Source organism: Nyctereutes procyonoides, unplaced genomic scaffold (genome assembly GCF_905146905.1).
Source record: "Nyctereutes procyonoides isolate TBG_1078 unplaced genomic scaffold, NYPRO_anot_genome, whole genome shotgun sequence".
Classification (NCBI taxonomy): Eukaryota; Metazoa; Chordata; class Mammalia; order Carnivora; family Canidae; genus Nyctereutes; species Nyctereutes procyonoides.
Genome location: NW_026575047.1, coordinates 39378675 through 39406612, shown reverse-complemented (window position 1 = coordinate 39406612; position 27938 = coordinate 39378675). Strand labels below are relative to the sequence as shown.

Sequence of the window (27938 nt, the reverse complement as noted above, 5' to 3'; positions counted from 1 at the left end):
AGCACTGCCAGGGCTAGGCTGGACTCGATCTTTATAGCCCCTGCCATATTGGCTTATAAGGGCCCCTCTCGCCAGATTATACTCCCTCCTCAGGGAACTGCTGGGAGTGGTGTGGATTGTAGAGGTGGGGGTGGAGTGCCCAAGGTAGCTCAGAGTCCTGGTCATGTCCACAGGTGCATGTCCACCGGCACTTCCATCTCCCCATCCTGGGCATCTTCAGATTCCAAAACCAAGCATCAAGGCCAAGGACTCATTACACCAAAGATCTGCCAGGACCCAGACTCAGTTTCAAAAAGCTGGGCTTTCTGGTGTGCAACAGAGTGGGGGCCAAGAGGGTGCTCACGGGTCTGACGGAGAGGTAGGAATTATCTGTGTAGCTGCAGATGACAGTAACAAGGAAAACTGAATTTGGTTTAAGGATACTTGCTATTATCTGATAATAGTTAAAATGCACATACTCTTTCACCCAGCATGCCATGGTTCCAAGTTATAAATTTCTCCTATAGATATATCTACACAAAGCATTTTATATGCAGACATTTATTGAGGCACTGTTTGCAGGACCAAAAGAAAAAAAAAAAAGGAAACAACCTAAAAATCCATCAATAGGAAACCACGGATAGCACATCTACATCATGAAACACTTACTACATGGCCATTAAACAGAGCAAGGAGGATTTATGGTGCTGAAACAAAAAGATCTCTAAGATGTATTGTTCAATCAAGAAAGCAGGATATCATCCCGCAGCTGTGTGGGCAAAACGGGGGGCGGGGAGGGGGGGAACGGGGCTCCGCACATGGGTTTCACATGCGCGGCCTGGACCTCCAGGATACACCAGAGACTGGCAGCGCGGTGGTTTTTGTGAAGGGGAATGGGTCAGAGAGGACACACACCCTTTTGCAATATTTGAATTAAAATATATATACGCATTCCCTAGGTTTACCAAATATTGAAATTTTCAGAAATAGGGCTTGGAATGAATTGTGACTACTAGCGTCCACACGTATGGTCTAGGTAGTCGCCGTTTGCCGTCCCCCGGCAGCGGGGGGCGCCCGCCTTCAAAGGGCGGTGGATGAGTGAATGCGCGGCGGCAAGGCGGGCAGGATGCGAGTGGCAGTGTGGCCGTGAGCCAGGAGGTGGCGCTGCAGAGCTCAGGCCGGGGCTCACCCTGCGGAGTCCCGCGCGCTCAGTAAGCGGGGCGCGGGGGCGTCTTTAATATGAACATACAACCGCTTTTGCACCTAATCGACGCTCCCTTCGAAGCAGGAGCCTGGAGGAATACTCAGAGGAATCCCCGAGCTCAGGCCTTTATACACACGTCAGAGACTCCTGCTTAATTTTGGAAATTGTCAAATGTCATTTGGCCGCAACTTTGGTTAAAGAGGTGAGAGATCAAGTCAGACAAGTAATCCCTTCGTTTACAACACAGAACAGAACAAAACACAAAGCCGCCAAGCGTGGAGTCAAAGCAAGCCCTGCTCGGATGCTTCTTAAACACAGGTTGTGACCGCGAAGCCCTTAGGCGGGGCCGGGACGCCGCGCGCCTCGGCAGCTCCGGGGCGCGGCGGCGCGCGGCTCAGCTCTTCTTGCGCAGCTGGCTGTACTGCGCGCGGCCCAGGATGGGCTCCATGACGCTCGGCCGGAAGAAGCTGTCGCTGACCCTGCGCGTGGGCTTCTCGCGGGCCGCCGCCGGGAAGGCGGGGCGCGGCGCGGCGGGCGCGTCCAGCCTGTCCTCGGGTCCCGGGCCGGGGGGCGCCCCGGGGCTGCGCGCGGGCCGCGGGCCGCCGCGGGGCTGCGGGGGGCGCGGCGTGGGCTCCGGCGCCCCAGACGCCCTGCGCTCCGCCTCCCGGCGCCCGGCCTCCTCGATGTCCCGGAATTCGCTCTCGGGCTCCATCAGCGACAGCCTGGGGAGCTGAGGGCGCGGCGGCCGCGTTAGGGTCCCCGGCCTGCACCCGGCCCCGCGCCTCCCGCCCGCCTTTCTCAGGGACCGTCGCGCGCGCGCCTCCCGGGAGCGGCCCTCCGGAGCGCACCGCCTGGGGTGGGACCGGGGCGGCGCAGGGGAGACCGGGACGGCTTGCCCTCTCCGGTGGTCTCCGCGGCCCAGACCCCTAAGGCGAGGCCGGCAGCCCCCCTCCCAGAGTGTCTGGACCCCTCGGGTCTCCCTCCTGGAAGGTCAGCGGCTTTCCCACACAGCCCCGCCCCCTTGGGCCTAAGCACAGCCCACACCCTGTCCCTGTCTGGGTCAGGGGGCCCATGCCGGGCCCTGTTGGGAGCCCAAGGTGAACAGGCTGGCAGCCAAGAGCCCTGCATGCTTCTGGAGGTGTTGAGTAATTTCTGCCCCCAACCCTTGCTCTGAGGGGTCTGGTGTGTCCCTGGCCCCCCTGGAGCCTGCACAACCCAAAACTTGCTCTGGGAAGGGGCCTGGGGACCCCCAAAAGAGACAGTATTGGTGTCTCTCGGGTTTTTCCTGTTGGTTATAGGTGATACTATCGAGATGGGCAGCAGGGAGCAGCATGCAAACCCCCTGGGGGGGGGATGGCTGGGCCACTGGGAACCCCCAGACTGAGGGTCAGAAGGGAGGATGTGAGGGAAAGGTCTCAGGCCAGGGCCAGGGTCTCTACACTCTCTGCCGGGCTAGCAAAGGGCCCCCTTCGTCAAGGGTGCAGTTTGTCAAAATGTTTCTGGAGCTCTGAGGACCGGAGCCCGCCAAGGAGTTTGGGGAAGGCAGGACTGCTGCAGCCCCTTCAGTCAAATCTGCTTTACCTGTCCTTCCCCGGACCCTGGGGTGGGACTCACCGGGACATAGTGCACGACTGTGTCCACCACGTTGTCAGTGACGCCCTTCAGGGCGTCTGACAGGGACATGGCCCTCCCTTTGGTGGAGGAGACAGCACGGGCTGGGGCGAGGTGTAGCATCCTCGCTGCTGAGCCCAGCACGGCCGCAGGTGCCCATGTCACGGCTGAGATGGTGCTCTGGACGGCCTTCTGCAGCGTGTGGGCCACACTGCCCAGGAGGCCTTGTGGGCTGGGCAGGGCTGCTACCTGGGGGCCAGAGCTAGGTCAGCACCTCCTGCAGCCCCACCCATGGCCCTGATCCCTCCACCTCCCCCCACCCCCCCGAGTGGAGGGAAAGAACTTGGACACCTAATCAAAAAAAACTGTCTGCCAATTTCTTCCAGCTGTGTGGCCTTGGGCAGGTCACTTCCCCTCTCTGGACCTGCTTCTTCATCTGCAAAATGGGAAAGACCGTCTCTGCCCTGCCTACTTGGTGAGGCTGCTGGGAGGGTCTGCTGAGAGAACAGTGAACAGCGCAGCAGGCCTGCACGATGTCTCTGGGCCTGGGGGCAGAGACTTGTTTCATCCATTGCCTCTGCTTCACATCCCCTCAGTGGCCTGTGGGACCTCGAGGTGGCCACCTCCCCACTGGGCTTCTACTTGCTCCCTTACCTCACTGAGCTTGTTCTCCTCGGTGTCTGATTTCTCCTCCTCTGTCTCCTCTCCCTCGGTGTCTGTCTGGTCATTGTGATCCTCCTCCTGGGAGGCAGTGAGGTTGTGCAGCCAGGGCACCCGCACCTCACTCTGCCGCCGGGGCACCACCTGCATGGCTACCGATGCGCCCCACTGGGCCAGACTGCTCTGGGGGTGGTGGGGAGAAGGCCAGACAGGCTGTTGGCTTCACGGCACCTGCCAGGCAGCTCCAGAGGGCAAATTCCCTCACCCCCAGGGCCTGGCCCCAGCAGGCTGTGTCTAAAACCTATCGAGGGATGCCTGGGTGGCTCAGCGGTTTAGCGCTGCCTTTGGCCCAGGGCGTGATCCTGGAGTCCCGAGATCGAGTCCCACATCAGGCTCCCTGCATGGAGCCTGCTTCTCTCTCTGCTTGTGTCTCTGCCTCTCTGTCTCTCATGGATAAATAAAATCCTTAAAAAATATATTTAAAAAATAATAAAACCTGTCCTCAAGTGATAACTTGCATACCTAGAGCACACACATCATTAGTGGGTAGCTCTGTGAACTTTTAGAAGCACACATTTCTGTAACTACCACAGGACAAGATATAGGTGATTTTCAACACCCCCAAAATCTGCCATGTGGTTGCCCCCCTCCCAGTCAGTAACCCCCTCCAAGAGGGACCACATGTTGACCTCTGCCACCATGCACTGGTTTTTCCTGTTTCTGAAATCCATATAAATGGACTATTGCGATGTGTCTCCTTTCATGAGAAACTTCTTTTGTTCAACATGATGTTGTGAGACTCATCTGTGATATTGTGCCTCTAAATAGCCCCTTCTTTTTCACTTCTGGGTCATATATCATGTATATCTACCACAATTTACCCACTCTGCTCTTGGTGTTGTTTTGTTTTCAGTTCTTGGTGAAGGATAAAGACTGATAGGAACATATTGACCTGTCTTTTGGGGAACAGAAGCTCTCATTTCTGTTGGGTTGAATTGCTGAGTCTTGGAGGGTAGGTGTGTTAAACTTTAGTAGATACTCCTTGGAGATCTTTAAAGAGTGAAAAAAAATCAAGAGGACTCCAGTATCCCATGGGCGAAAACAGACCTGGGCAGGTGGGCTAGTGTCCCCTTGAGGCAGAGCTTGGCTCATTCCTCATCCCAGGGAGCTCTACAAACAGGGTGTCTTCACCACAGAACTTCAGGGGACAACATTAAGTTCTATGTGAATAGGGTGCCTGAGGTTGCATGGTACAGAAGGCCCTCCTGACTACACATAAGGCTGGGACAAGGGTTAGTTGCGGCCCCCACTGGTAGGTAACTGATCCCCAACACACGGGACAGTGATACTCCTGTATCCCTACTGGAGCCACAGAACCTGACTCCTAGTAGGTTTTCAGCAAGCATTTGAGTGAATGAGTCAGTCCTGATGATGCTTTTTAAAGTGTCACCCAGGGGCGCCTCAGTGGCTCAGTTGGTTAAGTGTCTGCCTTCAGCTCATGATCCTGGGGTCCTGGGATGGAGCCCCACATAGGGCTCTCTGCTCAGTGGGGAGCCTGCTTCTCCCTCTCCGTCTGCCTGCCACACACCCCACTTGTGCTCTCTCTCAATCAAATAAATAAAATCTTAAAAATAAATAAAAGTGTCACCCAAATGATGGCTGAGAAGTGGTTGTTTTGTTTGCTGACCTTTATGCTTTAATTTTCAATTTTTATTTCCTTTATTTTGGCCTTAGTTTCTTACTTAAAGGTCCTTATAAAAAAAATCCAGTCTATATCTGCTAAAATACACAGTGGGGAGTGGGATATGGTGGGGGGTTAGCCCTGCCCAGGTCTAGAAAAGGCAGCTTTACTTTAGGTGCAAGTAGGATGCAAATTAGACGCTTCTAGAAGAGAAATTTTTAAAACCTGAGGTCAGTCAGGGATGCAGCCCCGCCAGCACTCTCTCCCCAAGAGAAGGGGTTTGGGGCCTTGCCTATTTACAGGTGACACTCCCCAGTGCCTGGATAGCAGCTGGGGGTCTCTGCTCCCTCATAGGTGGGAGAGAGCCCATGGCAAGAAACCCCTTTGCCAGGATGAATGCTGGGGGGTGGGACTCAGAGGGAGAGGGAGAGAGACAGAAGTGGGTGGCTTGCCCTTGGCTCACGTCCTGTCCTTTCTCTCTCCTAAAGCCCAGAAGACTGGCCTTCGGTCCCCATAAGGCCTCTTGTCCTTAGACCAAAAGCCCCAGCCCAAGCTGGAGGAGGGATGAGAGAGACACAGACTGGGGGGTCAGCCAGAACTCAGGGCAGACACTCACCAGGGGTGCCACGCCTGGGATCCACATGGCCAGGGCCTGGCCCTGCTTCAGTGCCCGGGCTGTGGTCTGGAAGGTGTGTCGAGAGAGGATGTTGGCCAGGGCCCCAACCCTGTGCACAAGGCTCGGCTTGGCTTTGGGGGGCTTCTGGGTCTGCTGGTGTCCTGGAGCAGGGGCTGGGTGAGATTTAGGGGGAAAGAAAGGAAAGCTGATCAGAGAGAGAGGGGCTGGAGGAGCTGGGCTGTGTCTAGGGTTGGAAAGAGGTCACCCTAGGTCCACCACTTGGGTCACTCACTTTCCCCACTTACAAATGGAGAGAGGAGGCTAACTTAGGATAGATCCATCTGGAAATCTTGCTGGGCCTTCCCTGTTCCAGAGTAGTGGCCGGGTGCACCCTGGCTGCCTCTTGCTAATTCCCAGGCAGCGTGGGCAGTCAATTCCCTTCCCAGGGCAGGTCTGCCAGCCCCCCAGCAGTAGATACCTGAGTCTTCCTTGGCTGAAGGGAGGAGGAACTCTACCACCTTCTCAACACCACCCAGGGCCAAGTCGGCCCCTCCAGAGGCCAGCCGGCCCGCCCGGGTGTTGGCAGCATACTCAGCAGTGTCTTTGGCTACCCCCCAGGCGAGCTCACAGCTGGCCAGAGCGGCCCCTAGGACCTTGTCCGAAGTGCTGGCGATGGGCACACTGATGCTATTCCTGGCACTGCGAAGGCGAGTAGAGATGGTGTCCTTCAGCTCAGAGGCAATCTGGGGGAAATGGGGAGGGGAGTCAGGCCTGTGGGTCTGGTAGCCCTGAGCCCAGCGTCCAGGAAGGTCTCACCTAAAGGCCGAGGTGGGGAGTATCTGGCTGACTTAGTTGGTAGAGCAGGTAACCTTGCTCTCGGAGTCGTGAGTTCAAGCCCTACATTGGGCATAGAGCTTACTTAAAAAATAAAATACAGGCCCAGTGGAGTGGCACCAATATCCAGGCTCCTTGGTTAAGCTGGGCTTTAAAGGGAAAGGGCTCCAGTCGTCCCTGGGCATGAATCTCCAGCTTCTTCACGCTCCACTTCGGCCTGTCAAGATCCTAGCTAACTGAACCCCCTTGGTGACACCGGCGTTGATATTATCATGCACATAAGGCAACTTCACTCTCAAATTCCTTGAATGTCTTGTCTGTCCATCCCTCAGAACACACATCCCCATCTTCGTTTAGACTGATTCAAATATGTGGCTGATCTTCCTACCAGCTCCATATTGGAATAATTTCTCTTTCCCTCCTATTCATCTGGAAGCTCTTTTGTGACAAAGATGCCCTTCATCTGGAAACATGTGAAGAGCACAGGCCTCTGAGCCAACACACCTGCTCTCATGTGGCCTCCACTTAAGGCTGTGTGGCCAGGGAGAAATCACTGGTTTTCTCATCTGTAAAATGAGGATACTCACTCTGTCCCAGAGGGTTGACAAGAGAAGATTAAATTGGGAAGGCCCCATAAATCGCATCATGGCCCCTGGCACAGGGTAGGGCTCAGTAAATGTTTGTGGGATGAGGAGATAGTTGGTCAGTAATTCCCCAAAAGCACCTGATATGGCCCTTAGTTACTAGATGCCCAATGAATATATAGCTAGGTAAAGTGATTTTTTCAGTCTCATGGTCCATAAAGGGTTGATTTTGAGGACGCGGGACTGCACAAGATCTGATGAGTACAGCTCACAATCTTAGGTGACTATAGTTACCAAGTGGCCCAGGGCAGACCCACTGAGTATCCTGGGATGGGGGAGGGGGAATGGTGGCATCAGAAGCAGTGGGACCCACCGCAAGTCCCTGTTTGAGTTTGCCCCTAGGCCGTTCCTGCTTTCCAGAAAGCCTGCCCTCATTTGGCACCACAGGGAGAGGAACAAGCCCACTGTTTGGCCTTAGGGGCAGGCAGCCACCCACAAACTTGGATGGCACTTGCATTGAAATGAAAGACTGGTAGTCGTAGCCCTGTGCCCTTCCCTCCCAGAGTACCGGCACACTAGAGACACTAGAGACGGGGAAGGGGCTCACCTTCTCAGGAGGGTACTGGAGGGCTGGGATCTTTTCCTCTAGGTGGTCTAGGCCACGGCAGGCCAGCTCATTGGCAGCTGTGACTAGAAGTGAAGGGCCACAGTGGGGTGAGCCGTGAGGACCTGGCAGTGTGCCAAAGAAGGCATCTCGGAGCCCTCAAAACCCCCCAGCCCTGCTGCTTCCAAAGCATCTTGGAACCTGAGCTCCACCCCCCTCTCCCGGCACCTTTAGCCCCCATCCTCCGTGACTCCTAGAGGTTGGGCCCATGTCTTCCCTCTGTGTAGGAGCTCTGGAGTCAGGCAGATCTCAAAGCCCTGAGCATGCACCCGCAGACTGCAGCTCTGGGCAAGTGTCAACCTGCTCCCCATTTGTTAAATGTGGACTAGTGGTGCCTACCTCGCAGGGTTGGGGTGAGGAGGAAGCAGCAGGGACTCTGTGACTCACCAGCACATACTGGTCTCTCCCCTCTCTGGGTAAGGTCTGGGTAGGCATGAAGGACAAGGGGAGTGAAGGTGTGAGAGGAGGGGCAGCAGGGCCTTTGGGTGGGCTTTGTGGGGGTAGGGCCGGCACTGCTTAGTCCTAGGGGTGACCAGGTCTGAGCTGCAGCCGGCCCCAGGCCCCAGACTATCCACGTCCTTCCTTCTACCCTCAAGGAGTAAGATGATCAAAAATGGGAACAGGGTCACAGGAAAGAGAAAGGAGCTCCCCCAGAGAGGGGAGCAAGTGCCAGAGGATGCAGATGCTTCTAGGAGCTACTGCCCAAGGGCTGCTGAAGACAGAGCTTTGCAGTCATGAACATGGAGATTAGTTCTCTATATTTTTTTTTTCATATATTCTCTCTCCAGATAGCTTACCTTTCTTCCCAAAATTCTCAAGCAAAAGAAGAGCCCAGATGACATGGGCCACCTTCTGATTGGACAAAATGAGACCCAGAAAAATTATTTAACGAGTTTGTAGGCAGGGAGGCTAGCCCAGGGTGGAATCCTCAGATACCCATAGTTCTCTAATCAGGATGATAGAAGGTTCTAGATTTCTTGGTGCTACTGGAATTTCCCTCAGCCCTGTCAAGAGGGAGGCACTTGTCATGATGAGCACTGCATGATGAATTGCTGAATCACTATATTGCATGCCTGAAATTAGCATAACACCATATGTTAACTGTACTGGAATTAAAAAAAATAATAACAAAAGAGCCTTTCTTTGGAGACCATATTTTCAAATGGGGCAGAACAATTTGAATTGGGCTGGGTCAGGTAGTAGGGCTCGCATGGACAGGACCCTGGCTGCTACCTCTCTGCTGCTGGGCCCAGAGGTCTTCCCATCCCCCTCTGAGCCATCCCCCAGCCACTCTGCCACCTCAAGGCTCTGCTGGGCCAGACCTAGTGTCTGCTGCCCCTGCTTCTGTGTCAGACTCTGCTAGTTCCTACTGCTGCTGCCCGATTTGGGGCCAAAGTGCATATCTGCTCTACCATGAGCCCCACTCCCACCACTGCCCACACAGCTCTGCCCATCCCTTCCCCTGCCAATTCTTTGGCCTGTCACTGTCATCCCAGGAAAATGACGACTGGGCTGTAGATGGCCAGATCTACAGATGAAGAGAGATGTATGTCTACATCCGTACCTATACCTACAGCCATCTGTAACTGTATCACCTGTATCTGTAGATAAGATCATGTAATGGGATGTAGGTGGTTAGAAAGGCAGTCAGACAGGCAAAAAGGTGCACAGAAATATTGGCAGACAGACAAGCAAGCTATCAGACAGTGAGAGAATGATGGGTGGCAGCCTGCAAGTGCCACGAGGACTCACACTGGGTGGACAGCCTGCGGACCACCGGCTCCATGCTCCAGGCCGCCAGGCTGCTGGCGCCCTGCACGCCCTTCTCGTAGGCATTGCATACAGAGGCCACTAGTGGGTAGGCTTCCTTGGTGCTGGTGTAGGTCTTCTGGAAGCACTCACAGGTGCCGCTCACCACTGGCAGCTGCAGGACCCGCTGCAACACGTTTTCCTGCTCCTAGTGCCAGAAGGAAGGAAGACAATCATGGTGCTCCCCTGCACACTCCTGCCTCTCGGGGAGGTGGCCCTGGGTCATGCAGCCCACTGATGAGGCAAGCCTGTGTCCCAGTGACCTGGGTGGGGAGGGGGCAGGCCACCGAGGTTTCTGGATGGCCAACAGGAAAAACCAGAGCCAGCCTGCCACTCTCCTGGCTCGGTCCAAGCTCTGGGGAGCTGCTGGAACACAGCCTCTCGGCCTGCGGATGCTGTTCGCCTGCCCGTGCGTGCTCCCCCTTCCCTCCCATACTCCTTTCTATCTGGCAGAATGCCACTCCCTCAAGACACAGCTGGAGCCTCTGCTGCTCTGAAGCCTCCCACCCCTCCACGCTCACATCAGCAGCCATCACTCCTTCCCTGGCTCGTCTCTACATTCCTCACATGGTGCTGTGCTGGGATTGTGTGTGTACTCATCTCTCTCCCAGGGGACTGTCATCACTGGGTCCCCACTGTCTAGCCTAGAGCCTGTACAGTGACGCTGGCTGAATAAGTCAATCAGGACTGCACCCGGGGTGGTGGTGGTGGGGTAAGTTTAGATCTGCCCAACAGCACAGAATCACAGATGTTTGGGCCTCCAGGAGCCTCTGTAGCAAAAGGGCTTCCCATAGTCTCTCAGGCAGGCTTGTATTTAGATGCCTCCTTAGATGGACCTCATAGAGTGGCCTGTGGCCCTTGTTGGACTGCACCACTGAGCGCAAAGCGCCCTTACCCGCTGCTCTGCCCTCTGCCCTCTGCCCTCTGGAGCAACACTGAGCAAATCGATTTCATCATTCATGGGAAAATCTATTTCACCATGCATGGCCTTCCACATATTTGAAGGCAGTATGTCTGCCTTCAGTGATCCCTCTCGGGTGCTAACTAGCTTAAGATCCTAACTTAGCTTACTGCCCTGGTCTGGTAGTCCCCTCTGGATATGCTACAGCTTAGTGCTGCCTTTCTTAAACATAGAGCACTCAGACTATGTTTCAAGTGCTTCAAGTGCTTCAAGGGCCAAAAGACTGGCCATGGGATTAATGGCTGTTGAAGCTAGTGTAGGGTGTTAATAGTCTTCTGTCCACTCAAGAGTGCTAAGGATTCTCCACATGAAAAGTAAAAAGGAGGAAGTGCCCCGGGTCCTGACTTAGACGCTGGAGCTCTCTCTGCAGTTTGAACAGGTCCTCTGGGGTCAAGGACCTAGCCTCTTCTATTTGTAGGTTGAGTTCAGAGACCCATGAAGGAGACTTGTAACAACAGGTTACAATATTTTCACTCTCATTTTGCAGCCAAGTTTGAAATTTGAACTAGAAAAAGATTATGACTGTAAATAAGAGTATATTTTAACATTTGGACAGAGCCTTCTGGGGTTGTTGTAGGCAAAGCCAAAGAGGGATAGAGAGAGGTCCTGAGAAGGGAATAAACCACCCACTGTTAGGCTGGATTAACTATGCACTGGTTCATTTTATGCTTCTGTGCTCTATGATTGATTGATTGATTTCAAAGATTTCATTCATTTATTCATGAGAGACACACAGAGAGACACAGGCAGAGGGAGAAGCAGGTTCCCTGCAAGGGGCCTGATGTGGGACTCAATCCTGGGACCCTGAGATCATGCCCTGAGCCAAAGGCAGACGCCCAACCACTGAGCCACCCAGGCGTCCCTGCTCTATGATTTAATATAAAGCCTAATGGTGATTCTGAGTGCAAACGCTAGCTAAAGCCTAACTTGGGACAAGATGGGTGTTATATAGGTTCACAGTTTTTAAAGTTTCACCAACTACCTGAACTGTGCCTAAATCCGAGGCCTGGCCTGGAGGCATCAGGTACACTTCAAAGTCTCAGACTGCTCCAAGTCACAGTGAAAGTCAGGCTGCACACAGAACCCCGGAAGCAATGCTCCTCCAACATACAGCTCAGGCCGCGCACCGCATAACTCAAAGAGGTGCATTCACATATTCTAGAACATGCATGACACCCTGGAATTACAGAAGGCAGTGGCTCGGCATTTGAATCTATATCCCGCCTGGGTGAGTAAAGCACGGGCCTTTGCATCAGCGCTCAGAACGCAGTAGCTCCCTTCCTCTCCTTACCCTCAGCCAATATTTCTGTTCTTTTCCTCTGAGGAGCTCAGTTTTCCGTAGGCACTCCCCCTGATCCTCTAAGAGCCCCCCTACCAAAGGTACTGAGGGCAAGAGTAATGAAGACATGATGGTCAACAAAAGAGGGACACAATCTAGACAGAATTTGTTCTGAGTCCCCTGAACCTCTTTTCCGGCTCCTTCCTCCCCTGCTCAGTGGTCCCCCCACTTCTCATATAAGCCCAAGCTACTTACAGGGAGATCTCCATCCGGCAAGGTGGGGCCCTTGTTGACTGCCATCGTAGCTCTTCAAGCTGCAAGGCAGAGTTGCAGGTCCATCAGAAAGCCCTCAGCTGGAGGCCTGTAGGATCAGTCCCCTAGCTCCAACTGGGCCCAGGCTGCTGGGAGCTCCAGCTCCCTCAACAGAAGACATCAGGTTGGAGGGTAAGTGTCACAGACAGGCGGCCACTCCCTAGGGCCCCACTGGGAGGAGCTGCCCCACAGCCTACTTGTCAAGATTGATGTTTCTTATAAGGGTTTGGGGTAAGAAATGACAAATAAGGGTAAGAGAGAAGAGGTTTTATATGGAGGTAAGGGGCTCCCAGAAGAAGATCCACGAGACTAAAAGAGTAAGTTTCAAGTTTAGTCTTTTCTGATGAAAAAGTTCTGCATTAACTCCTCTCTTTTTAAGCAACCCTAACTGCCACCATTCCCTGAATGCTCAGTGAGGAAGCAACTAGTCACTTAAAACCAGCTATTTCAGCTGTGATCTGGAAAAGCTAGTGCCCCAGCATATCTACCCTACACTCTTGGTCATTCACCTTGAATGATCTCTCTCAGTGGATTCTTTGTAGGCCTCTTCATCTTCAGGGACGTTCTCAGGAGACCCCCACCATCAGCTTCTTCCCTTTACCTCTCAGAAACAAACCAGGGAAGGCAGATGTTTCTGGACCCCCGCACTCACACTAGCTGATGCTGTCTGTCTCAGAGCCCAGGTTGCTGAGCGTCTCCCCCAGCAGAGACAATTCTAGCTGATCCAGGGAAGCCTTGGGCAATGCTACTAACACCTTCCAGCTAGAGGAGGGCAGGGAGGAAGAGGACATGGGGTCAGCCAGTTGTCATGGTTTTTTTTGAGCCAGGGTCCCCTGAACATATATCCCAACCTCTGTAAGGAGATTTAGCCAACTAGGAGGAAGAGGGTCGCGGAATTGACAGAGATGCAGCTCCAGGAGGGTTCTTATTCCAGAGCCATGAAATATCTGTGGGTTTTTTTTCTAATATCTTATTTATTTATTCATGAGAGACACACACAGAGAGGCAGAGACCTAGGCAGAGGGAGAAACAGGCTCCCTGTGGGGAGCCCGATGTGGGACTCGATCCCAGGACCCTGGGATCATGATCTGAGCTGAAGGCAGATGCTCAACCACTGAGCCACCCAGGTTCCCGAAATATCCCTTCTGTAACATGTTTCTGGCCCCAGTTCTTCCTTCTTCCAGAAGGAAGGTGTTGGGATTAAATGTCATTAAACTCATAAATTCTAAAGTTCTATAATCCTTGGCTCCTTTTTCACAGAGTCTCCTGTAAGAGTTTTCAACCCATTTTCCTCATCCTTACTATTTACTATTAAGAGCAAATTTTGAACAGTAAGATTTAAACCCACACAGGAAGTTCACTTGAATGTACTTACTACTCTTTGGTTACTAAGATAAATTACTCTCGGGGTGTCTGGGTGGCTCAGTTGGTTAAGCAGCTGTCTTTGGCTCAGGTCATGATCTCAGGGTCCTGGGATCAAGCCCCACACTGGGCTCCCTGCTCAGCAAGGAGATTGCTTCTCTCTCTCCTCCTCCCTTTGCTCCTTTTCCACTTGTGTGTGTGCGCAGATGCATGCTCTCTCATGCATGCTCCCTCAAATAAATAAATAAAATCTTAAAAGGAGAGAGATAAATTGCTCTCAGTGAAGAAAAGGACAAGAGCTAGGGGTTGACTCCTTGACAATCTAGCCTTTGAGCAGGGAATTTCAACCTCTAGAATTACTAGATTTCAAGGAAGTTTATTGAACTCTACCTGGTCTAAGGTGCCACCAGAATATGCTGTGGAGAGCCAACTGGATTTTGCGGAGTCTGCAAAAGTGTTAGTGTTGACCAGGATCCTCTTACTGATCAATAGCATCTAGACAACCAAGAACTATTACTTCTCATCCCTTCCTTAGCAACAAATCAGGCAAGAGCCTGAGTTCCAGTTCCTGGCTTCAAAGATGATAGAGGACTGTGGTATAAGCCATAGTTTTCAGATTATCTGAGAAGGGCTTTTTAAAATGGATAATGGGGCACCTGATGACTCAGTCAGCTAAGGGTCTGGTTATGATCCCAGGGTCCTGGGATGGAGCCCCACATGGGGCTCCCTGCTCAATGGGAAGTCTGTTTCTCCCTCTCTCTGCTCCTCCCCTCACCTCCCCAGTTCATGCTCTCTCTTGATCTCTCTATTTCACAAATAAATAAATAAAAGCTTAAAGGTGAATAAAAATTAGAAATAAAATGGATAATGGGGATGGGGCGTGCCAGGCTGGCTCAGTTGTAGAGCATGCAATTCTTGATCTCAGGGTCGAGGGCTCAAGCTCCATGCTGGGGCTTTATTAGTAACAATAAAATGGATAATGAGGGGACAAAACTTATTTTCCTTGTTATTGGTAGAATAACCTCTATTGCTGACTCTCTAAATTGTATGCTGTGGGCAATAAGAGAAAGAGGCAGAAGGTGGGAAGATTTCTCATAGATCCTTGGTAATCAAGTCTGTATCTGTGATAGAATAAGGCAGGGAATGAGAGGTCAGAAAAAGGGAGGAGGGTTAAGCAGGGAGCCTCCAAAAGGAGTTCTAAATATATGATATATTTAATACTGATCCAACTCAGACTTTTTAAAATACAAGACAGTGGGGCACCTGGGTGGCTCGCCTGGTTAAGCGTCTGCCTCCAGCTCAGGTCCTGATCCTACAGTCCTGGGATCAAACCCCACAAGGGGCTCGCTGCTCAGTGGGGAGTCTGCTTCTCCCTCTCCTGCTCTGTGCTTATGCTCTCTCTCTCTCTCTCAAGTAAATAAAATCTTAAAAAAAAATCATCCACTTAAAAAATAAAATTAAAAAAATAAAATATAAGACAGTAATGGAGAGGAAAGGCAGCACCTGAAAAAGGAGACTCTGCCCTCACTTCAGGATTCAGGACAAATTATCCATGAGGCTGTGTCTGGAGAATTGGGCCAGAGGGCGGTTCCAAGCCTTTGGAGTAACGGCTCTGGGCCAGAGAGTGTATAGGGCTCTGTGCCGGAAAGCTCTGTTGACAAAGCTGACCCTTTGGCAGCTTTGGCTGGGAGTCTGGAATGTGGGTGAGAGGTGAGGAGTGGTGAAAGGGCCTAGGGCGGTCCCCTGGGTGCAGTCTGTCTTCCAGCCTCAGCTTGAAGGACAGTTATCTTCTTTCCTCCTCCTCCCCACCCCACCGCACCCCCCTCACCCCTTTACCTTTCCACATGAGCATAGAGACCTTGGTCCTCCTGTATAAAGTAGATCCCAGAGCTAAGCATGGCATTCAAACATCTGTTGTTGGATAAATTCTCAGGGAACAATATTCAGTTGTGAATGTACTGGCCTGTACATCTATTAGGAATGTCTTCAGTTTTTAGAACCCCTCATGAATGCGGAGGCTCGGAGTGGGGAAGTAGTTAGAAACAAGAAAGATGCACAGGGAAGGATGTACCAGGGTACCATTAAGGTTTTCAAATTCCAGAAGGGTATTATCCAAACTCATCACCCACCCTAAGTTAGAGGACAAAAGTACCAAGATGGACACCACCATAACATGCCACCACAGATTTGAGGCCAGCTTCTCCAGACAGAAGCCAAAGCACCATCTGACAGAGTTAATACAGAAGACCGTCTCCTGGATGAGATCATCCCAGAGGTCTCTTTCAACCCAGATGTTCTGATCTAAAGCTTTCTTGATCATCTTCCTCAGCTTGGGTCCTCCAGGCGAGAGCTTATTTTTCCTGGAGCTCTCTCTACCAACTGTGTATACTCTGATCATCTCTGGATCGCCCTTCTTCATTCCCAGAATATATTCACAGATACAAGAGTGTCTTTTGTCTAGAAATTTATTAGACATAATTAACCTTTGATAGTAAAGGATCTGGACAAAGTAATATTTAATTGCTTAAAACTTTTTACTTGCCCTGACCTAGCAGCTTTCATTCCTCTTAAAATTCCCCAAGTGTTTCCTCAAATCTCGTTATCTTGACTAATCACTTTAAAAATAAGAGAGCCAAGGACCTAAGTCTACTTCTTAAGAATCTCATTCACATTTACGGGAAATTTATTTAGTGGCATTTCTCTTCTCATTTCCCTTCAGGTAAGTGAAATGGCTTTACTGATAGGACTGATATTGGCTTCCTACCTGACAACATCCTATTTTTCTATATCACTGCCCTCCAATTGGAGGATCTGCAATCACAAATAAGAACTCAACACCCAAGATGGGAAGGAGGACCATGAATAAATGGTCTTCTCAGTAGCCCCTTATTGCTCTTTCCACTCCCCCAACCACCCCACACATATGAAGCCTGATTTATCACAGAAAATTGTGATGCTCCTTCATTCAGAGTATTCGTGAAATTTCTTAACTGCATGAATTTTGATGAAAATTAATGTATAAGTACCCAAACTGTTATATGGCTTTAAATAAAAAATCTAGTTGCTAAATCTAGATAGTTTTTTTTATATAAACCACTAACAAAGTTCTAAAAAAAGGCTTTTCACACAGGATTCTGGAGTCTCACACTTCCACTCAATCAGGAAGGCAACAAACTATTTTGGAAAGAACAATGGATTGGGAGTGAGAGGAATGAGATGCTGGCCTGTTTTTTTAACCTGTTTCATCCACCTGTCACAGGCTACCCACAAGCACCTGTTGTGACCTCCCATATTACGGGTACTCTAGTCCTTTCCATGTGCTTCTGATTTCTGCTTACTCACTGCACCACCCAGTCATCATTTACACCATGAAGGGACCTGATGCATTTCTGATTCTACTTCCGGACAAAGAAATGACAGGATAAAAGGACATAAGCCTAGCTCCCCTGTGCCTTGGCATGGGCCTCTATGGAGAAGTGGGGGGAGGCAAGAGCTGGGGTTGGTATCTGGTCAGAGGAATGAGAGGCCTCTACTAGGTCTGAGAGAGGGCTGGATATCAGACCTACAGTAGTGAGTGAGGCACACAACCAAAAGGTCACTGTATATTAATGTTCAATTGTTTGGGCCTTTTTCAATTTTCACCTACTCAGCAAATAGTAAGCTCCCACTACGAGCATATCAGATGCTCGATTAAGTGTTAGATGAAAAGAAAATACTCAGAAATGCAGAAGTCACTCCATCTCTCTAAAAAACACAAATTTTCAGGCACTCCTGTTCTCCATTCTTGGCCCCACCTCTGCTCACATCGCTGGTCATGAAATGCTCCCGTGAACGAGTCTCTATGCTCAGTATAGCATGGTCTGTGGCTCACAAAAATGTCCATCCTAAGGATGCTGTCTCTTCAGTCTGAAACCACTTCAGTGCATCTTCAGCCTCATCTGAGGATATGCCACTATGATGATGCCTGCTATGGAAGACACAAGACCTCCAAGTCCAATAAGGCCAGGATTGGACTTATAGATCCCCAACTGGTCCAAGGGGTTCAAGATATCGCAGAAGTTCTTCACTGTGTCCAGGAACAAGGGAGGATGCTTCTTCAGAGAGCGGAATAAGAGAAGGAGAAAGGACTGGAGCCACTCTGTTTCCTCATCAGCCACGTTGTACCCAAGAGGATCTTGAGACAGTGACTTCTCCCTCTTTGCTCTGTTGTGTGCAATCTTTTCCATCTGCAAGGAAATTTCATACAGATCCCTGGCCAGGCTCAGCAGGAGAGAATAGTAGTAATGGCGGGCCGCCCACATTCGCCATTTTTCTTTGTTAATGCCAGAGGCTAGCCCTACGCTCCTCACCCAGAGGATGGTATCACAGATGAAATAAATCACACGGTTCACGTTGGCTAACGTTAGGCATACACGGGGCACCAGGTCAGTGGCATGAATGCTCTGCTGAGTCGCCTGCACAGCATGTACTACATTGCCTAGTCTGAACCCTGCAAGAAGAACCCACAACAGTTAACAAATATTTAGTTACTATGGGATATGAAGGCAGGATCCCTATATCAGGATGAGAGACCAGTGCTGGTGTTCTGACAACTGACTGTCATTTGAGGCTCAGTCTTCACTCAGGAATAAGGAAGGACTTTACAGCATATTAAGGACACCCAAAATGATCCTGGAAGGCATAAAACACAGCAACTCTTTAAATTTATCACTTCTATTCAAGTGAATACCTTAACACTGGCTTACAACATCCTTCAGGCAAGGTCAATCATGAGTGTGGATTGTGACATTTTACCATTATCAGCTTATCAGCTCTACATCTTTAGAAGTAGTACTATGATAACATGAAGTCTAGATGCAACTTTATTTACTTCCTTGTTTATTTTTGCACATATTAAGGTTTGATTCACTGTGGCCATTCCTCCCGACCCAAATGCCAATATCCTTTTAGAGAGTCCGATACCTTAGATTTTATTGACTTTCCAGACAAAAGACTGCTTTTTTTGTTTGTTTGTTTTTTGTTTTTAAATAAAACACCATTATCATTTTGCCATCTCTGTGTCCCAAAGCCCCTTCAGCTCCGTAGAGATGGTAGGATTTAGAAGATAGGAAAACTATTAATATTGTCATATGTGACTCCTAGTTGAATTCAATCAACCACTATAAGGCATAGCCATATCTGAGCATGTAATTCAATTAATTGGGGATGTATTAATCAACAAGTATTTACTGAGTATCTACTCAGAATGAGTTATAGTCCTAAACATTATGGAGAATACAAAAGAAGTATTTTCCATTAAGGACCATATCTTTGACTCAGCAAACACTTAATATCCTCAATAGACTTATAATCTCAAGAGAATGTCTGGTATTATATCAAAAATAACACAAAACAGAGTATGTAATGAATAATCCTGGGTTCCAGTTTGGACTCTTGCATCAAAATGGCTGAATGGCCCTGGGTAATTCCTTCCTCAACTTCAGAGACTAGTGACCTATGAGTTCTAAGATACTAAAGAATCTGAGAACTTCTAATCCTATCCTTCAAAGCCATCCCCCAAAGCTCACCCTACCCCCAACATGCCTCCACTTGAAAATTTAAGTCTTCTGGGCACCCCAGTGGCTCAGCAGTTTAGTGCTGCCTTCAGCCCAGGGCCTGATCCTGGAGGCCAGGGATTGAGTCCCACGTCGGGCTCCCTGAATGGAGCCTGCTTCTCCTTCTGCCTGTGTCTCTGCCTCTCTCTCTCTCTCTCTGTGTCTCTCATGAATAAATAAATAAAATCTTTTCAAAAAAAAAAAGAAAATTTAAGTCTTCTGTCAAACTAGTTTCCTCATTGATCGTCCAATACAATGGTCTGTTCATAACAGTTCTGAGCCTTCATGGAGGAAATCATCCTTCAGAAAGGCTCTCCTTCCCTTATTCTCTAGCTACAGCTCAAGTTCCATTTCCTCCTAAACTTTTCTTTTCCTCTATCCTAGCTAATATATTTGGCACTAAATCTTATTATTTACACCATGTAATCTTATTTGTCTCATAAAGCTCAGCACCATACCTAAGGTAGGTACGCAAAAATAATTGTTCACCATCTAATTTCTATATTCCACTCTAACATCTCCGCCTTCCTGCTGTGACAACATCTGATTCTTACCAAACAACTAAGATTTGGGTATGAAATTGTTATTAGAAGTACGAGGTTTTCCCGGTATGCTTTATTATTAAATTGAATTAATAGAGTGCAAAACACTAACTTCATTTTTGCCTTGAACATGAAACCACCCCACAAACAGGCTGAGAACCACCCCATCAATTTCCTCTAGCAATCCCTCAAGAGAAGGAGAAAAGGTAAGCTATTCTGCTCTTCTAGAAAATACAAAGGCCTTCCAGGAGCCAGAAGCTCATGTTAGGGACTGCCAAAACATTGTACAATTCTAAGAATGAAAGACGAGCAAAATGCCATATGTCCACTGGTTATGATTAAGCAAAAAGATACAGTACAGCACCAAGTGTGCACATAGGAGGGTGTTTGCAAATGGTCGGTAGCAAAACATCCAATTTTCTGGGCCTGTCATTTCATGAGGGCAGCCTTACTGGTCAACTTCATCAAAAAACATGATGGATTAGAAATCAATGATCTAGAAAGTAGAAAGCATTTTGTGAATTACAGGGTCTGATGATTTGAAACCAGGAGCCACTGTCCCTCAAGAGACTAGGTACTTACATTTACGGCCAGTGCTCACACTGGACTCCAGTTTCTTGAGCTTCATTACCACCTTCTCTTTGCCAGCTTTAGGCTCTAACAAATATCTAAGCAACATGCATGTGTACTGAGTGGCTCTGAAATGGAAAAAAAAAATGAGGAGAATGATTTACAAACCAAACAAAATTTGATTCATGCAGTAAGGAAAGCAGAAAAGTGTGTTGCTAAAAGCAAAATTTCCAAGACAATTTCTCATGGAAGTGGCTCTTACAAGAGCATAATTTTGCAACAGTCACTCCAAGGGCCAAAGGGTAGAACATGTGATGGAAATATGGCACAAAGGTAATGCAACAGAACTCTGCAGGAATAATGAACAGCCCCTAAAGAGGCCTGTTGCTGGCACAGAGAAATGGGTAGTCAAAGCAGTAAAATGTACAAATATCTCCCTCATGGTAAGTTTCCAGTATTCCATATTCCTTATTTTCTCCTATATAGAATGATTTTTCAGATTTCTAAAATGAAATTTTTACCTACTACCAACTACTGATATGACTGGACATACACTTAAACCAGAACCAAATGAAAAGTTTAGTTGGCACATTGCTTAATTTTTTATAAGAAGATCAAATACATACCAACATAAATACGTATAGATGTCTTTTTATATTCGTCTTTCAATATTAAGCAGGAGCCTTTATTTTTTAATTTTTATTTATTTATGATAGTCACAGAGAGAGAGAGAGAGAGAGAGAGAGAGAGAGAGAGGCAGAGACACAGGCAGAGGGAAAAGCAGGCTCCATGCACCGGGAGCCCGATGTGGGATTCGATCCCGGGTCTCCAGGATCGCGCCCCGGGCCAAAGGCAGGCGCCAAACCGCTGCGCCACCCAGGGATCCCGAGCCTGTATTTATATAAAACCCTAACTAGTTTTGTTTTGTTTTTTTCCCTAAAAATACTAAATATTCAGTAAAGTGATTTTTGCTAGGACTATAAATAACAATCCTTACTAACAGCAATGTAACACATGAGAAATTTTATATCACAGAATCAAACATCTAAACACATTAATATTTAACAAAGTGGGTGCCTGTTTCCCACAGTCCTGTAACTGCACTGGAACCACTGTCAGCTACCAATATTATGCTCAATAAAATGTGGCACATTTTCCAAAATGGTGAACTTGGTACTAGAGGTGAACTAAAAAGAATCAATCTCTCTCTTTCTCTCTCTTTTAAAGTAGATTCATGAAAAAATAAATAAATAAATAAAGTAGCTTCATGGCCATAGGGCTCAAGCTGGTCACACCAATAAGTCTCCCTTTTTCAGATTTGGTCTAATAACAGGAATGTGTCCCAAACCAAGGTATTATTTTATGAATGCCAGTTAGTTTACGGGAGCTATAGATCACCATGGGTGTTGGGAAATAAATACTAGAGATCTCAGATCTTACTGAAAAGTATATCATAAACAATTTGTTTATGAACCAACCTCACTGATAAACCTTGCAGGGTACACTCCGAGAGCAGTGCATTAGAAGGCTTATATTTTAATGAAGCTTGTATATAATGCAACCATTTAAAAAATCCATCAAATTAATTACAACAGTAGTATGGGTTGGTTATTACTATGTGGGCACTGGAGTCAACCATGTGGATTTCAATCTCAGTTCTGCCACTTAGTTCCTATTAACCTTCTGCCTCAGTTTCCCAATCTGTAAAATGGGAATAATTTAGAGTATCTACCTCTTAGGGTTGTGATGAGGGTTAAATGAATGAACAGTTGTAACACACTGAGAACAAAATCTGGATAAAATCGGCTTCCAAAAGTCTCATGACCGGGGCCATTCATGGACTGTCTTAGCCCTTCCACATCCAGAAGAGAAGGGAAAGATGTTAAATGAAATCACAACCCTTACTATTCTTTCTTTATTAAGAATCAACCAAATTTCTTTTTTTTTTTCAACCAAATTTCTAAAAGAAATATCATTAGTGTTACTAATTGGAAACTAATTAGTGTTAAAGCACAATCTCAGGGCACCTGGGTGGCTCTGCGGTTGAGCATCTGCCTTTGGCTCAGGTCATGATCTTGGGGTCCTGGGATAGAGCCCCATGTCAGGCTCCCTGCTAAGCAGGGAGTCTGTTTCTTCCTCTTCCTCCCACTCATGCTCTCTCTTTCTCAAGTGAATAAATAAAATCTTAAAAAAAAAAGAAAAAAAAAAAGGGGGATCCCTGGGTGGCGCAGTGGTTTGGCGCCTGCCTTTGGCCCAGGGCGCGATCCTGGAGACCCGGGATCGAATCCCACGTCAGGCTCCCGGTGCATGGAGCCTGCTTCTCCCTCTGCCTGTGTCTCTGCCTCTCTCTCTCTCTCTCTGTGACTATCATAAAGAAATAAAAATTAAAAAAAGAAAAAAAGAAAAAAAAAGCAAAAAAAGCACAATCTCTGTCTAGTATTTCCAGCAGCATAGCATGCACCTTAGAGGTACAGTTAGTTCTGTCTCTCCATATTGTACTCTGGTGCTCTCCATATTGTACTTTGTTTTATGGTTAACAAAACTATTCCACACACTGGGCAGCCCGGGTGGCTCAGCGGTTTAGTGCCTGCCTTCGGCCCAGGGCATGATCCTGGAGACCCGGGATTGAGTCCCACGTTGGGCTTCCTGCATGGAACCTGCTTCTCCCTCTGCCTGTGTCTCTGCCTCTCTTTCTCTCTCTCTGTGTGTCTCTCATGAATAAATAAAATCTTAAAAAAAAAAAACCAAAACTATTCCACACAGAATCTTGAAGGGGCCAAGAGCAGGCTGCCCCAAAATCTGTACACTGATTATTTTAAATAAAAGTTACTGAAGAAACAGCTGGTACATGGACACTCAGAGCCTCCTTCAACCCCCAGAAAGCAGGAAACATATCTCCCACATGAAAAATAACCTCCCTGTACTAAGAAGTAAAATGATCAAATATTTTGAAATGTTCTATGTAGGAAATGTAGGAACAGGAAATCTTGCCTCCTAACAAACTTTAGTCAGATCTTTAATCATGGCCATTTTTAACATTTTTATCATTTATAGACAGTTAATACTTTACTCAAGATTCCTTTACAAAAGCTTCCTGCAAATATGTTTTATCTTGAGAGATTCCTAAAAATGAATTTTGACAAATAAAGGTTTCGATAACCTTAAGATTATAATACTGAACTGAGTAAGGAATTTTGGAACTAATGGAAGAAAAGAATTTAAGCAGATCAAGAATAAATAACGACTAAATAAACTTTGGAGAATGATTATAATTGACAATTTTGCTTGGAACATTGCTAATTTTTTAATGCTTTGTTTTACAGATTTAAGAAAAGTTTTTCTCTTAACCTATGATTTTTTTTTAAAAGTTTATTTATTTGTTCATGAGAGACAGAGATAGAGAGAGGCAGAGACACAGGCAGAGAGAGAAGCAGGCTCCTGCAGGGAGCCCAACGCGGGACTCGATCCCGGGACCCCGGGACCATGACCTGAGCCGAAGGCAGACGCTCAACCACTGAGCCACCCAGGTGCCCTTAACCTATGATTTACAACGATTTCTTTCTTTCCTTATCTGATCCCTCCAGAATTCAAAAACGCTCATTGAATTATTCTATTTTTTTTTTTTTGGACAATATTTAGGTAAGTTCAGTAAGAATTAGTTCTCCTTGTAACAGGACACAAGTGGAAACATGGGTTACATTACCAAGGCTTTGACTGGAATGTCACACTTGGGAGACAGGCATTAACTCAGATATGACTGGACAGTTTTAAGGCAGTAAGGGTGACTATAAGGAGCCAGTAAGGGCCTTTGGAAAAAGAGCCTGAGAGCTTGCTTACAGGGCTCCCAGCAGCCTTACCAGGTGAGTAAAGGAGGCCACTTCCTGACAGATCCAAGAACCTCAGGGTATTTTGGGGACCTCAAGAAGAGAAGAATTAACTTTTTTTTTTTTTTTTAGATTTTATTTATTTATTCTTGAGACAGAGAGGGGTGGGGGCAGAGGCAGGCAGAGGAAGGAGCAGGCTCCACGCAGAGAGCCCGACGTGGGACTCGATCCCGGGACTCCAAGATCACACCCTGGGCCAAAGGCAGGCGCTCAACCGCTGAGCCACCCAAGCGTCCCAAGAAGAATTAACCTTAATCTCTTGGTATTACAGGTGAAGTCTGATGGCAATATTTGACTTGGCTTCTGGCTTCAAGAGGTTGTTTAAAGTTCAGTATGGAGATTCCTAATAAAAAAAGTTCCAGCAAAGCAGATTTAAAAGAGCCTATATGTTTAATCACTATTTTTGCTTTTTGCTGCATTTTTGTAAATAATCAGGCCAAGTTTATCCCAACTAGATTTATTTTGTAAGAAATTAGTCTTGATTTGGCACTCTTTGGTAAAATGAGAGTGAGTATATGAAAAAAATTATGTTTCAATAATACACCTTTGTGGAAATTAGATTCAAATACAATTCTTTATAAACTGGGCTAGATCCTAATTTCTTCTAGCTTCTTCCGAAGCCTGGTTACAATTCTCCAAACTAGTATTTTTGGTATTTCCTATCCTTTTGACGTGCAATCATTTGATAACTAGGATTGCCCTTTTTCTTAAAGCCCTGCAAATTGAGTATGAACAACTTGATGTGAACTTCAGAAAAGTCACAACAGCTCACACATGAACAATCTTCATGCCTGGTGCTCTACAAGCCACTCAAGATGATCTCCAGAAACACTCAACTACAAACCAAGAAACTCTGTCAGGTTGCCACTGCCTGCCCTCACTTTATGTAAAGATGCTTTAAACCTTAACAACTAGAAATCTTTGACTGGCTACATTCAGAACTCAGAAGCTGGTTCATAATTTGATATAATCATTAATTGCTTTTCTTTTGTTTCCCTAAAGATGCCTTATTTATAATCTGATAATTTGAACCCTGGCCAAACTTAGAACACACTTGCGTCACCACCTCCTGAAATGAGTTTAACCAAAATGACCTATCGTCGGAACTAAGACACTGGTTCAAGGACATGGGACAATCTACCAGCTCAACTTTTAATGTAAGAAACTTCCAGGGAAGTTTCGGAAAGGGAAACCGTAGGGGCCAAGGGTAGGCCAACCCAAAAGGTGCCACTCTGGCATATAGATTATTCTAAATAAAAGTTATTTAAGAAACAGCAGTACAAGGACACTCAGACCCTTCTCTATCCCCCAGAAAGTAGGAAACACATCTCCCATGAGAAAAAAATACCCTCCTTGTAGTAAGTAAAAAGACTTCCTTATCACCAAAGATAGGGGCTTTAAAACAGAGAAATCTATAGAAACAAACCTCGTTACTTTTATTTTTCTCTTCTTCTCATCTTACTATTTCAGCCTAAATCCTATTTAGGATTCGCTCCTAAATGAAGCTCCAAAACACCTGTTTTCTTTATCCTGCCAATTCTTCACAAATATATTGTCTGTTTGTCTAAAATGTAGACAAACTGCCTCCCTGGGTCATTTCTTTAGGTCTTAATTTCAATACTGGGACTCTGTGCACACACCTTTTTTTTTTTTTCCTGTTTCGTGTACATTTATTTCTTAGTCTAGTTGAAAGACCTTAAGGATAGAGGGAGAATCTTTACTTCCCTACAATCTCAGTGAGATAGGAGGGCAATAATAGAAGAGAAATACAATTTCTGTCTCTCCATAAGCATTTCATGGGGGTATTTGAAGCCACAACCAAGTGGCTGGCTTCCCGGGCCACAAATGTCAGCCCAAAGTTCATCTTAAAAATAAATAAATAAACAAACGGGGGTGGGGTGGGGGGAGCGGGGAACGCCTAGTTGGCTCAGTCGGTGGAGCGGTGGACTCTGGATCTCGGGGTTGCCAGTTCGAGTCCCACTGTGGTGTAGAGATTACTTTAAAAAATTAAAAATTTTAAAAGATTTTGTTTATTTATTCATGAAAGACACACAGAGAGAGGCAGAGACACAGGCAGAGGGAGAAGCAGACTCCTCACAGGGAGCCCGATGCGGGACTCGATCCTGGATTCTAGGATCACGCCCGGAGCCTGGGTGCCTGACGCTCAACCGCTGAGCCACCCAGGCGTCCCCCCAAAAATTAAATTCTTAAAAATAACTCCCGGGAGGAATGCCGAGTGGAGAAGACCCGGTGTTCCCCGGGTTAGGAGAGCGCTGGTGGATTGGTGTGCGTGTGCCGTGGTTGGGGTCAGGGCGGCCGCGAGGCCCGGTCCGGCAGAGTGCCGGCGAGAAGGGCTTCGGAACCCAATTCCGTCCCGCCGCCGTCCACTGGGCGGGTCCCTCCTCGGGGAGCCGGGGGTCACGGGACCAGCTCGGGTCGCAGCGCCAGGAAGGGGTGCAGGCCGCCGGCACCTGACTCACCTGAAGAGTCGGTCCCGGCCCTGGGTCTGGTTGGTGAAGCGGGTGAAGGCGTCCATGGCGCCCGGCCCGAGGCCACGTGTCGCTCCGGGTTCGGTCCCGAGTCCTCAAAGGTGTCACTGGGTCCCTGCGGGAGAGGCTGAATCTCCCCGCCTCCACCCGGGCGGGCGCGCCTTCGGAAGAGAGACTTCACGGGCTTCCGGCGGGGACCGGAAGTGGCGGTTACTAAGGAGACGCACCGCCGCCGGCCCAGGTGAGCGGAACTTCGGCTTCCCGGCGCGTGTTCAGCGATTCCCCTCGTGTCCCTGGCCACCCCTCGATATCTAGAGTCTCCTAGAGAGGGGCTCTGCTGCGGGGTGGGGGGTGGGGGGTACCCGGGCTCTGAGGAAGGGGAGGACCCATCTCCCCAGCCTCGGGTGTCCCCGGAGATCCTGGGAACTCCCTGCGGCATCCCGAATGGAGATTCCCCTGAGGTTTTGCTTGGGGACTTTGGGGCTTAATCATTTCCCACCGCTATGCCTCTTGAGCACCACCAGCTGCGGGTCTGGGGAAGAAATGCTTAGCGCAGAGATCAGCCAGTGCGTGGCATGTACTTCTAGCATGGAAAACCCGGTAAAATGAGAGAATTTTCTGTTTGGATCATTGAGTCCTCAAAGAAGATTGCTGCCTGAGGATATCCTAGAAGGGCTAATATGAACAAAGTGGAGGCAGAAACTGATTTCGAGGAAATTGCACCACTGAACGTTGGTTCTTTGGGGCTTGAAAACATGGAAATCCCACCTGTTCCATAGCAGTAATTTTACGAAATATATCCCCTCTAATCAAAAAGTGAGGTCACCTGTTTCTGTAATCGTTATTGCCTTGGTCATTCCTGCCCTTAAAATGTGCAGGCCTCGGGGTAGGATTGCAAATACAGACCCACAAACCATATGTTTTTTATTTTATTATTTTTTTAAAAAAGATTTTGTATATTTTAAATATTTTTATTTCTTTATTTGAGAGAGAGAGTACCCCAGAGGCATGCAGTGAGTGGGGGCTAGGGCAGCAGGAGAGGATCCCCAGGGGACTGGTGCTGAGCGCTGTGTGGGGCTCCATCTCAGGACCCTGAAATCATAACCTGAGCTGAAACCAAGAGTCAGAGGCTTAAAGACTGAGCCACCCAGATGCCCCAAAAGATTTTATAGTAACCTCTACATCCATCCTGGGGATCGAACCTATAACCCTGAAATCAAGAGTCCTGAGCTCCAAGGGCTGAACCAGCTAGGCACCTCTCCCACATTTCATATGTTTAAATATCTGAAAGGTTTTTTAAAAA

General features: G+C 48.2%; 3 protein-coding genes across 9 annotated transcripts in view; 1 reads left to right on the top strand and 2 right to left on the bottom strand.

The window, feature by feature from the left end:
* Positions 1–524: 524 nt before the first annotated feature.
* PLIN1 (perilipin 1) lies at positions 525–12840 on the bottom strand. 3 transcript variants are annotated; one of them, XM_055326822.1, is made up of 9 exons: positions 12704–12840; positions 12138–12196; positions 9586–9790; positions 7777–7859; positions 6230–6494; positions 5752–5924; positions 3449–3637; positions 2798–3043; positions 525–1913 (listed from the first exon to the last, which is right to left on the bottom strand). In XM_055326822.1, exons 2-9 carry the CDS (start codon positions 12180–12182, stop codon positions 1578–1580), a joined length of 1542 nt encoding a protein of 513 aa, XP_055182797.1. In that variant the 5' UTR covers positions 12183–12196; positions 12704–12840; the 3' UTR covers positions 525–1577. The 3 variants fall into 3 exon arrangements, with proteins under 3 accessions (XP_055182797.1, XP_055182796.1, XP_055182798.1); XM_055326821.1 differs by lacking the exon at positions 12704–12840 and having other exon boundaries at positions 12138–12390; XM_055326823.1 differs by lacking the exons at positions 2798–3043; positions 12704–12840 and having other exon boundaries at positions 12138–12390.
* A 3163-nt stretch (positions 12841–16003) lies between these two features.
* PEX11A (peroxisomal biogenesis factor 11 alpha) lies at positions 16004–26826 on the bottom strand. Of its 5 annotated transcripts, XM_055326825.1 has the most exons (3): positions 26627–26818; positions 20275–20390; positions 16004–18045 (listed from the first exon to the last, which is right to left on the bottom strand). In XM_055326825.1, exons 1-3 carry the CDS (start codon positions 26680–26682, stop codon positions 17474–17476), a joined length of 744 nt encoding a protein of 247 aa, XP_055182800.1. In that variant the 5' UTR covers positions 26683–26818; the 3' UTR covers positions 16004–17473. The 5 variants fall into 5 exon arrangements, with proteins under 5 accessions (XP_055182800.1, XP_055182804.1, XP_055182803.1 ...); XM_055326829.1 differs by lacking the exon at positions 20275–20390 and having other exon boundaries at positions 26627–26826; XM_055326828.1 differs by lacking the exon at positions 20275–20390 and having other exon boundaries at positions 16004–18227; positions 26627–26642.
* A 27-nt stretch (positions 26827–26853) lies between these two features.
* Positions 26854–27938, top strand: part of WDR93 (WD repeat domain 93) — a 48945-nt gene continuing 47860 nt past the window's right edge. The window contains exon 1 of the mRNA XM_055326820.1: positions 26854–26876. The gene's annotated coding sequence lies outside the window, so the exon portion shown is untranslated. The remainder of the gene's footprint in view (positions 26877–27938) is intronic.

What these genes read in the sequence shown, in the direction of transcription:
- PLIN1 (XM_055326822.1), bottom strand. Translation starts at nt 12,182, where the DNA reads ATGGCAGTCAACAAGGGCCCCACCTTGCCGGATGGAGATCTCCCT. An exon ending in TCCCAGGCGTGGCACCCCTG is followed by an intron (nt 3,638 to 5,751) that starts GTGAGTGTCTGC and finishes CACCACCCCCAG; the next exon opens with AGCAGTCTGGCCCAGTGGGG. An exon ending in AGGAGAACAAGCTCAGTGAG is followed by an intron (nt 3,044 to 3,448) that starts GTAAGGGAGCAA and finishes TCTGGCCCCCAG; the next exon opens with GTAGCAGCCCTGCCCAGCCC.
- PEX11A (XM_055326825.1), bottom strand. Translation starts at nt 26,682, where the DNA reads ATGGACGCCTTCACCCGCTTCACCAACCAGACCCAGGGCCGGGACCGA. An exon ending in GGCCGGGACCGACTCTTCAG is followed by an intron (nt 20,391 to 26,626) that starts GTGAGTCAGGTG and finishes TTTCCATTTCAG; the next exon opens with AGCCACTCAGTACACATGCA. An exon ending in TGTGAGCACTGGCCGTAAAT is followed by an intron (nt 18,046 to 20,274) that starts GTAAGTACCTAG and finishes TTCTTCTTGCAG; the next exon opens with GGTTCAGACTAGGCAATGTA.